Consider the following 11,774-nt stretch of genomic DNA (forward strand, 5'->3'; position numbering starts at 1 on the left):
TGTAATCGTTATCAATGCTCATTATGTATTTGTAACAACTTAGTCATTTTGATAGTGGGCTAATATAGCTAATATAGATACTTTAAATATGGCTTTTAATATTTTGCAGCTCCAGACATATTTCTTTTTTGTTTTTTTCGTCCAATTTGGCTCTTTCAACATTTTGGGTTGCCGACCCCTGGTCTAGTGGGTCTAGATGACCCAACTCCCAATGTTAAAGTGCCTAGGATAGAACAAGGGTTAAGCCTCCAAGAATGATTGGTGGAGACAGTTAAAGGGGCGGGACTTTTCCGAAAACAGCTGACGCTACAGCTGAATTGTGCTGCCGTCATTCTTATCTGACTTTAATAGAATCAAATAAACACAAAGAAAAAAGTATTTTACGATCTTTCATATTCCTAACCACTAAGTGTTTGTAAATGTAAATGAACACAGACCTGATATCCTGGAGATGGTAAATGTTTTTAGATCAGTGAATGAGGGTAATTTCCCACGGCACACTGGTTGAAAATCACAGCTCTAGAGCATCAGTGACTCATCCTAATGGAGCTGCTGTCAGTTCTGTGGGAAACATTGAGGTTGTAGTGATCACCCATCACTTTTAGGAGGACATCTGCCTTTATGCTGGCGTTTGTGGACATGTTTGGTAAAAATGTAAAGGGACTTTAATGAAAGGAGAGGCGGCTCGTGATCCTGCTGTATCAGTGTGAACTCAGTTCCTCTGCATGGTGCAGGAACATAATTAACAGGACTGATTACTGCGTGTTCGCTGATGATGATGAGTAAATGTTTTAAAAATTATAATCAGTTTAAGATGCAAAGGAATTCTCTTAAACTAAACCTGATGTCTCAGAGGGCACATTAGGTGGTTGATGATGAAGAAAACCCAGCAGATGAAGATCGTTTCTTCGCTCCTGTCACCTTCTATTACTGAGGATTCACAGACTCAGCTCTCCTGGTTTTCAGGGCTTCTCCTGAAGGCAGCACGGTTCTTTCAAGGGCGTTGGCTGGAATTTCCTCTCATCTGGACCGCTCTCCATCTATCGATCGCTGTCCTGCCTCTGTCTCTCCATCCCTTCCCTTTATCTGAATTAAACTCAGCTCTCTTCTTTCAAGCTCATCCATCTCCATCGACTTCCCCCCTTTCTGGTGCTTTTTGGCGTCCCCCGATGAAACGTTACACCTCTCTTTGAAGCTCGCCCCTCTCCATCTCCTTCCTCATCCCACCATCTGCTGAGCTTTGACATCAAATCGATGGCGTTTTTAGTCTTTTTCATGTTTTGGCTGGAGTTTCCCCTCCACGTTGACCTTGAGGCTTCCCAAATCTCTTTTGTCCATCCCTGCTGTTCCCAAGTTTCTATCAGCAACATTTGTCTGACAGCCGAAGACATCAGACTTCACTGACGGAGCCAGAGTTTACACTGTTGTTGTAAGAAGATTAATATTTCTAGAAAATTCAAAGTTAGTTAAAAAAAAAAGAGAGTGATGCTGGAAATGAGAAACCAGGAGCAGTCATAATTTCAGAGTCACCCATCAACTCAGGAGGTGGAAAATGGCAAATGGTGTAGACTTGTCTAGCACTTTACTACCTTGCTGTAAGGCCCAAAGTGCTTTACAGCCTCAGTCCCATTCACACACTGATGCCGAACACTGACGCCAACCTGTATCCATCAGAAGCAAGTTGGTGTTTGCTTCTGGGCAGGCAGGACAGGAATCAAACCTGCGATCTTCTGATCCGAGGTTGACCGCTCTACCTTTCACAGCCTTTACAACACCTCTCCTTCAGAAGTTGTTGTGGTGCGAGCTGACCCTACTTTGAGATGGTTGGAGTTGCAAAATAGACTGTGACAAGTGAGAAAAGCTCCGCCCACAATTAACGATGCTACACGTCCACTACAACCGGTCGCCCGCAGCATGCCGGTAGAAAAACATGTACATGAAACATTTCCTCTGCATAGAACCACAGATGTCAGCCACCTCAATATATCGTGCAGGTCACCTGTGTGCCCCGTACAGATTTGCCCATTTTCAAGCCGCCCTATCCACCTGTAATGGCCACTGGAACCGCAGCTTTCCTCAGGGTCCAAAGTAGCGTTTGGATTCAGCGTTTTTTTTTACCTCAGACCCCAAAACGACTTTAAGCTTCTGGACAGCATTGTCCTCTGATCATTAAACATGGTTCCAGGGGGGCCGTTCAGGAGCTCATGTAGGGAGGTGCCTCCACCAGGCAGGTAACATAATGAACTGTGTCACATGGAGGCAAAGCTGCTTAGTATTCAGGCAGGATTTGGGTTTTTCTAAAGAGAGAGGAGCTGCTAAAGCTGTGGGGGAGAGTGCTTACACAGATTTTCACTCCCAGCAATTACAATTCTATGAATAGCTCACTGCTCCAATTAAAGCAAAAGCTTGACAGCTTATTTTAGACTCTCTCTCTCTCTCACACACACAGCTAATTTTACCAAACGCTGTCTATAACTAGCTGAGAGAGGAGAACCGTTAGGCGGATCCGTCGGATTCTCGTCAGATGCTGAGTTGTGTTTGGTTGTGACGACACACTTGTGTGATTACTGTTACAACCCTGATCAGACGAACCTTTAACAATGAGGCCAACACAGAACATTTTAACTTTAGCTTTTATTCTACCTCTTAATTGAAATGATTAAGCTGTTCTTGGTTCATTTTGATTCCAACCATCACTTGTCATTTGTTCAGGGTTTGGTAAGACCAGCTGTCTCTGAAAAGCAGGTACCAGCATCTGTGATTAGCAAGAAGAACGTCACATGTGGACTCTCCATTTCAAAGACCTACTCTGATGGAAAGAGTGTTTTTGGAGTTTTTAACATGTTTTTGATGCATTTTTCTGACGATGGAGGACATATATTAAGAAAATTAAGCTTAAAATTCCAGTTCTGAGGATCTCTTTGTTCAAATTGCTGTGGATCAGGACCAGACCGTTTGAAAACGAGCTTATTGATGATATACAGTGGTGGACAAAATTGTTGGTACCCCTCAGTTAAAGAAAGAAAGTCCACAATGCTCACTGAAATGAGTTGAAACGTTCAAAAGTAACAATAAATTAAAATTTATTGAAAATTAAACAATCAAAATCAGCCATTACTTTTGAGTTGTTGATTAATAGAATTATTTTTAAAAAACAAACTAACGAAATAGGGCTGGAAAAAAATGATGGTACCTCCATTAAAGACTGAAACTAATTGCCCAGGGGTCATGATGAACTCAGGTATGTCCTTTCATTGACATCACAGCTGTTTTCCAACCCATAATCAGTCAGTCTGCCTATTTAAAGGGAGACAAATAGTCACGTTGCTATTTGGTGAAAAGATGTGAACCACACTGAACATGGACAACAGAAAGTGAAGGAGAGAATTGTCCCAGGACATTAGAAACAAAATTATAGACAAACATCGTAAAGGTAAAGGCTATAAAACCATCTCTAAGCAGCTTGAAGTTCCTGTTTGATGGACACAAAATGCCGGACCATGAAACGCTGCAATCTGCATCTTGGCTGCATGTAAATGTGTGGGAATAATATCAGCCTTTATTTTGTCGGGACACAACTTGAAACACAATTCCACGTGATTGTTTGAACGGTTTCGATGGACTGAGCGACATTTCTGCTTTGAAAAGCTCACGCACACCGCCCCAAAAGCTGCTGTGTGTGCTGGTGGTCCGAGCTCTGCTCGGACGCACACGGTTCTCCTGAGTCCGGCAGCCGCTAACCCAGAGCAGCGGGACGGATCGCAGTCTGAAGTCTCCCACACATAACAGAACAACAAAACGCACACGTTACAAAGCATCCTCCCCTCCCCTAAAAAACTTATTAAAAAATCCGGCTGCTTTGCTCAGAGACTCGGTCCACTGGCACCCGAGCCCGAACATAGAGCTCGGGTCTGGACGTCAGTGGGCACGAAGCGCTCCTCCCCCGCATCCCCCTCGATGGGTGTAAGATAGCGGAGAGGCGAAGAGCCAGCGGGGCGAAAGCGGAGCGGCGCTTTGCACGGGGCGTTCGCAGAGCAGCTGGTCGGTCCTGTATGCGCTCCAAAGCTTTCTCTCAACGAAACACCGTTTATGCGTAACGTAAAGCAGAGCAGTAGTGACACACAATCGGAATGAACCGTTTACATGCAACACAATCGGATCAACAATCGGCATAACCCATCTATCTCGATCGGAAAGAAATTTTGATCCGAACGAGTCTGATCGGGGCAGACTATTCCGAACGGCGTGTTTACATGACGCATTTTTCTTCAGGTGTTCTTTCCGATTACTTTTGCCCATGTAAACGCGGCTATTGTCCGATCGCACCATTCGTCGTTGTTTGAGCCAGAGTGGACTTTAAGGGAGACGACCAAGGAGGACACCACTGATGAAAGGAAATCATAAAAAAGCCAGACTGGAATTTGCAAAAATGCATGTTGACAAGCCACAAAGCTTCTGGGAAAATGTCCTTTGGATTGATGAGACACCCGTCAAACCTGAGACAACTGGAGCAGTTTGCTCATGAGGAGTGGGCCAAAATAGCTGTCGACAGGTGCAGAAGGCTCATAGACAAATACAGAAACCGTTATATTGCAGTGATTGCCTCAAAAGGTTGTACAAAAAAGTATTAAGTTATGGGTACCATCATTTTTGTCCAGCCCTATTTCATTAGTTTGTTTTTTAAATAATTCTGTTAATCAGCACATCCAAAGTAATGGCTGATTTTCATTATTTAATTTTCAATATTTTTTTTTGGGGGGGGGGGACTGCATGGTGGAGCAGTGTTAGCACTCTTGCCTCACAGCAAGAAGGCCCCTGGTTCAAGTCCCAGCTGGGGGACCTGAAACAACAAAAATGGGGGACCTTTCTGTGTGGAGTTTGCATGTTCTCCCCGTTCATGTGTGGGTTTTCTCCAGGGACTCCGGCTTCCTCCCACCGTCCATAAACATGCTTCATAGGTACATTGGTTACTCTAAATTGCCCATAGGTGTGAATGTGAGAGTGCATGGGTGTGTGATATGTGTGACCCTGTGACAGACTGGTGACCTGTCCAGGTTGTCCCCTGCCTTCGCCCATAAGTGGCCGGGATAGGCTCCGGCAGCCCTGTGACCCCGAAAGGGATAAACGGAAGAAGATGAATGAATGAATGAATTTTCTATAAATTTGAATTTATTGTTACTTTTGAACGTTTCAAGTCATTTCAGTGAGCATTGTGGACTTTCTTCCTTTAACTGAGGGGTACCAATAATTTTGTCCACCACTGTAGCTACAATCGGTGTTCCACAGTCTCTCTGCTCAGCTCCATTCTGAATAGATTAAAATAGATCCATGAACGTCTTTGTTTTCCTCGTCTGAGCTGGAATCTGGATCAGAACTGTACGGCTGGACAGCTCCAACACTGCCCACCATTTTAGATGCACCGGTCATGTTAGGGTGGGGGTGGCTGTAAGCTAGCGGGAGAGAATGTGAACAGAGTGCTCTCTATAAAGGGGAAGGGAAAGGGGGTGGGCTTACTCCACAAACTCCTGCCGCTCTGCAGAAACTATGTCATAGAAAACAAAACAGGGTTATTTTATTTTGGAAAACTGTATCATCATAATTAAAAGACGCCTGGGAATGGAACAAAAGATAATCTAAGTGGGACTTTAATTCATTCTTGGTCCACAGGACACAACAGGTCTTCATGTTCAGATACGTGTTCACTTCTGAGGCTAGAGCCTCTGTTTCATCTTCAGTCGGGGTTCTGTTATGTGGAGTGTTCTGGATCGTTTAGTAATGTCTATGAAACCATATTTCTAATCATTCTCTCAAGGTCTAAAGACCAGAAAAGATCTCCAGCCTTGTCCCGGGCACACAGAGATTTCTTCAATTTCTCTGGATGTTTTTTCAAACTATCTCCAGCTTGATGTTGGTGAACTTTTTACTGAATACTTTACAATCTTTTATTGCCCCCTTTCACAGATTAGAGCCTCTGCTCATCTTTTAAAAGACTTCCACCCACCAAGGCTTCTTTAACCTTCTAAGCTCTTGTTTGATTTGCCTTTTTTTTTCATAGTCTCAGCCCCCGGGTTAATCAAAAGTACCTACCTGTGGTAATATAACGCTAAAGGAGATGTCTACACATGTGGACCCCAGGTCTGTAGAGGTTAAAGGTTAACCCCGTTTCAGATGTGACATCTGTCGTTATTTTGGGACGTTCTGCCGGCTGAATCTTTTTCTCCCGTTTGGAGCCTTTTGTTGCTCCCGTCTAACCGTTCAGAGACCTGCAGCAGCCTCACTCTTGACGTGGACTCGTTTAGCAGAGAGAGCTGTTGCATTTCTCCATCCCAACGTCTTCATCAGGTCTTCTCACCTCCATCCATCACGCCGCCCGTTGTCATCACTGACGCGCTTCATTGCGTGGAACCCACAACTCTGTTTGTCATGAATAATGAAATGAGTGCATGTTTATATTTGGCGCTCATATTCCTGTTTATTTTGTGTGTTTGTGTGCGCACAGATTACTGTATCGATCCTTCCACCCCCCCCTCATCAGCTGGATAATGGAGGCATCAATTATTTACTGACACAGTCCATGAAATATGGTTCTCTCAGTGTGTGTTTGTGTTCACAAATATAATGTGTGGCTGTGTTTGTGTGTCCGTGTGAGACTCTCTCGCTGACATTTCCTCCAAATGTATCCATTATCAATTATTCATCACCTGTTTTGAGAGGCCAAACGATATAAGAAACAAATGCAGAGAGAGAGAGATGGAGTTTTATTGGGTTATTGTAGGTCTGTGTTTGTAACGTGCCGTAAGTCTCTATGTCAACTGCAGGAGGAGAAAGTTTAATGTCAGGGAAGATTAAGAGATTTACATGAGGAGGAGCGAGGAAGACACCAAGAGAAGTAAAAGTAAACAGGAAAAGATGGCAGGAAGTAGACAAATCCAGGGAAAGGAGACATGAGGAATATCTGTAAGGACATAAACAAAAGTTTTACTAGAAAAATTCATTGAAATGTGTTTGAAATGATTTTAGGCCAGATGTTCTACAACATAAAATGGATCCATGAACGTCTTAGTTTTCCTCATCTGAGCTGGAATCTGGATCAAAACTGTACGACTGATTGTGGGCCAATGGCGCCGCTCACAACTCAGAGGTGAATTTCTAATGAACTCCTGCCGCTCTGCAGAAACTAAGTCCTAGAAAACCACACAGGTTTTTTGATTTTGTCTAAAAACGGCATCATCATAAAAGACCCCTGGAAACACTTTGAAAACAGATCAAAAGATGGTGGGAGTGAGGAGCGAGGTGGGACTTAATAAGATTGAAGTACATTTTAGCTTTTATTAATTTGTGGGAGATATATTTTATGCTTCTTCAATTGTATTCACAACCTCACTAAATGTTTAGTAAATGTTTAAAGCCTCAGTCCCGAGCATGCATAGGGGGGTTGACTCACTCAGGTGGTGCAGGTTTTGGGTTGTCCCGGCCTGTAGTGGGTTGTAGAGAGGAGCGGCCAAAGCTTTTGAGCATGGGGGTGTCTTGCAGTTCCCTTCGAGGCTCCTGCAGTCACCTTAACGGACGTCATGAAAATGGAATGTACCATTTTCGTGCGTTAGGTAAGTGTAACATGAAGTGTTTGTTTGGATGATGTGAGTTAGATGCACTTATGACGGGTGGGTGAAGCTGACATATGGCGCCCTTTGTACAGCGCTCCCGTTGTCAGTAAGGTGCGCACACAGGCTCAGGACTGACCGCATGGGAATGACAAACACACAAGATTTGCAGTAAGCGCCCCCCGGACAGCTCCAGCATGTAGGACTGGATCCTGGGCTTCTGACAGCCTGGGCGGGTTTTCTGTGGTGGTCTCTGCTGTGTCTGAGGGTGTGGAGGTCTGCGGACTTTCTGGCTTTCTGTGGGAGTTGTGGGACCCTGGCTTTCTGTTATGATGCGCTGCTGCCATGGGCTCTGTGCGGGGGTTGTTCGGGATTCACACCTTCCTCTCTACATTCTGGTAAACACACTCACCTGAACACACCTGCAGGCTCACCTGTGTAGGTCTGTTAGACCAAAAATATCTGTGTTTGTGTGTATATTTGAGTCATTAGATGTGTGTGTTTGTGCTCAAAAGTGGAGTTTGTGACCTTGGGAACTTTAGTCGTCTGTTTTGATGTTTTCTCTCTATGCGTTGTCCTGAATCCTCCTTCTCTTCCCCTCCTTCTTCTCTTTTTCATGTTACATAAAAACCAAAGTAAAGCAATATCATTAATACAACCATTCATTAAATAAGGTTTAGCCTCAGTTCAAAAGGTTTTTCCCTGGATCACCCAACGAGTTAATACCAGAACCCCCGTTGTAATGATCCGATCTGCCAGACACCAGAGTCTCTCGGGACAGAAAAAACCTAAAATCATTCGTTCCTCACGTCATTGTCTGTTTAATCCGTTGGTTTTTCTTTCTGGGTTTTTCAGGACTGGCAGACGGAGTCGATGCTACCGCATCGTCTACCGCCACATGGAGCGCACTCTGACCCAGGAGGAGGTTCGGCTGGTCCACCAGGAGATCGAGCGGATGGCGGAGGCGGAGCTTGGCGTTCAGGGCCGATACTGAGCTGCAGTGCGTCGATGGGAGGGGCCCAACACAAAGTCATCCGTCCCCGTCGCTGTGAACCATAGCCGCAGGGAGAACACGCTGCCTTTAGTTCCTGCTCCTCACTCAGCTTTTGAGGCCGCTGTCGGCGGTTCTTCTTCTTCCTGGTCGTCTGTTCCCTCCTCATCATCACTCAAATGTACAAGTTTGACACGTGTCGCCTTTAATCTGCATGAGAGAGAGCCAGAGCAGCTCCTGTGGTTCTGAGCAGAGAAAACCAACAGGAAAACAGTTTGACCTTCCTCAAAGGTTTTTGGTTTTTTCTTAGCTTTTCCTTCAAACTGTCTTTTACTTCCTGTTGAATCAGCGAGGGGGGGGGGGGGGGGGTTCAGCCCAAACAAAGGAACCGCAACGCTCATCCAGGGAACTAAACCCAGGTGTTTTCCTTTCAAACCCCTCAGAAATGAAGCTGTGAGCCAGCGAGCCTCACCTCGTGTCCTGCAGGCCTCCTGTTCTCCCAGCAGCTCCAGCTAAACTCCACACTGCTGTTTTTCTGGGGGGAGGGGGGGGCAGGTCCATGAGTGGGGTTCTGATCCAGTTTTCCGGAGTTAACTTTAATGATCCAGACATTTTTACAGAAACTGAGACATAGAGCTGAACTTTGTCAGGTTAAGAAACCCAACATTACTAAATAAAAGCTGTGAGGAAATGAAGACAACCACAAACTTTGTTTTTGTTTTTTCACTCATTAAATTTAGCAGAGCAAAAAATGTGTTATGAAAAATGTTTATAAAATTATCTCCATCAGATAAAAAACTAAAACTTGCTTTCATGATTCCCAGTTAGGTGATGAAGATCAGGTCCTGAAAATTCAGATCAGACTTTGAGAGAATAGAGATTCCATGTTTCCTCTGAATGTTACCTGCAGTTCTGTGCTGTTTTTCTATGTTGAAATAAAAAACTCCAACCAGTCTGGTTGCCGTGTTTCTGGTCCATGAACCTGCAGAGACCCAGTCAACTCTGGCATCTTTTTTTAAATAGATTGGATGTTTAAATGGAGAACAAGCCTCCATGAGTGCAGTGATCCCCCAGCAGCATCACTGACCCTCAGTGAAGACAGGAAACTGACACACGACGGAGGAAATGGGGATTCATAAATAGAGGCTGTTGCCATTGAACATAAGGAGTCTGTTGACAAGAATGAAGAAGGGCTACGGAATGCAACGAGGGTCAAAAAGATGACTAATAATTATTCACGTTCAAAACTACAAGCAAGTTTTCAAGTCCGTCAGAACACAATACAAAAAATAAAAAACAGACAAAAATTTACACAGCACTCCATGACAGACCAATGAGCTCCCATTTTCTGGCAGAACTGCAGGGGATATTTTTTATCTCAACCCGACTGAGACAAGACAACTATTTCACAACAATTCACAACAATTTGAATCAAGATATATTCAGAAGTGCAGTTTTGACTTTAATCTTCTTCATATATGTCCTCAATCATCAGAAAAATTCCACAAGAACATGTTAAAATATTTTCCCAGGCCCCCGGGAGAGCTCTGGGGGCGGGGGCACTCACTCTGTGTGGGGTGGGCATTGTGGGGCCTGGGGGGTTCTGCGCTTCTGGGGATGGGGCCCCTGGGCCGAGGGGTCCTGGGCCTTATGCTGGGAGAGGCTGGTGGACGGCTGTTTGACCACCTGGGGACAGTCTACCAGCTGTCCCGGACTTACCCCCTTCCTCATATAATCTCAAATTAGGGTGAAGGGGTGGGGCACCTTGGGGGGGGGGGGCTACTTGGCAGTGTTCCCCCTCCCATGGTTGCCATATGGAATGGGCCCCGCCTCTCTTGGTTTTATTTGCACCTTAGACATTTAGGGCCCCTTGGTGGGGAGGGTGATGGGACATCACTGTGAGTAATCAGGAAATGTCCCCTCAGTGCCCTACCCACCAATTTTAATTGCACCCCCTTAGTACACACACCCTTCACTCTTCAAAATATACACTCCTACACACATACATGCACACACACACACCCTCACAAACACACACACACGCATTTCGCAAGGAAGGTGGGACCTTGGACCATCTGTCCCCTACCCCATCCCTGGTAGGGGGTACTGGGCCCTGGGCTGTGTTCCCTGGGTGCTGGCTTCCTGGGCCCGGCAGTCCTCTCTCCACGCAAGGAGAGAGATCCCTGAGCTTTTTGGCAAGGCCAGAAGCCGTGGATCACATCACACCTGAGCCGGGGGTGTCCGTGTCCCTGTGGTGGGGGTTCTGGTCCCTGCCCCTGATCGCTGGGCCTCGCCAAATTTCCAACTGTGGGTGAGCCTGGTCGGGCCATGGTGACAACACCCCTTGTGAACCCCCTCTTGTCCTGTGTGCCCTCCTCCTGGCCCCTGCCTTGCTCCTTCCTGGACCAACCGTGGGCCGGGTGGCTGGCTGCCTGGAGTGCCCCGCCCTTATAGACTTGTATTACATCTGAACCTCACTGTAATGAGTATAACCGTCCAGAAACTTGTTGCTTTATGCTGCTTCATGGTCCCCCCCCCCCCCCCCCCTCTATAATCACCCTCCTATCCCCCCTCTCTAATACCCCTCTCTTTTCCTCCCTCCTTTCCTTTTCCGTCCGGTCCAACACAAAAGAGTTTCAAATATTATTAAAATGAATAAAGTTTGGCGTCGATTACAAAAGGGGTTTATTCAGACATACCTCTGGTGTGTCAGAAGATTCATAACCTCTGTTGTTAAAATAAAATAAAATATGTCCAACACAAGAGGCCTTCAGCTCTCATCTGCTTGCCCAGCTGTTGGACAGGACAAGTTAGAAAAAAAACAAAAAAGAAAAAACCACAATTTTCACACGTTTTTATTGTTGTAATGTTGCCGTCATGGCTGAGTTTGTGGTTCAGGTGTGTTGTTTTGGTGCAGACAGACCAGTGAAGTGACGGCTCATTCCTGCAGTCTGTTCCATGGTCATCGAAGTAAATATTGATTTATTTATTTTTTTGTCATTTGCTGATATAAATAGTTACCTATATGTCCTCTTGACTCCCAGCAGTGCAAATGTGTCCTCTGTAGGACACTTCTGAACCCGAATGTCTGCCTACCGCTGTTCACTACTGAATGAACTCCTGTGGACATTTGGGACTTTTCAATGATAATAAATGTGAAGAGGTGGGGCTTTGAAAATTGT

At 45.3% G+C, this 11,774-nt stretch overlaps 1 protein-coding gene across 1 annotated transcript in view; it reads left to right on the forward strand.

Moving 5' to 3' along the window:
* The window catches only part of fars2 (phenylalanyl-tRNA synthetase 2, mitochondrial), a 126,309-nt gene extending 116,764 nt beyond the window's left edge, over positions 1-9,545 (forward strand). The window contains exon 10 of the mRNA XM_004080815.4: positions 8,457-9,545. Coding sequence (XP_004080863.1) covers positions 8,457-8,595 — 139 coding nt within the window. The 3' untranslated portion in view covers positions 8,596-9,545. The remainder of the gene's footprint in view (positions 1-8,456) is intronic.
* The last annotated feature ends 2,229 nt before the right edge of the window (positions 9,546-11,774 follow it).

Source organism: Oryzias latipes, chromosome 20, assembly GCF_002234675.1.
Source record: "Oryzias latipes chromosome 20, ASM223467v1".
Classification (NCBI taxonomy): Eukaryota; Metazoa; Chordata; class Actinopteri; order Beloniformes; family Adrianichthyidae; genus Oryzias; species Oryzias latipes.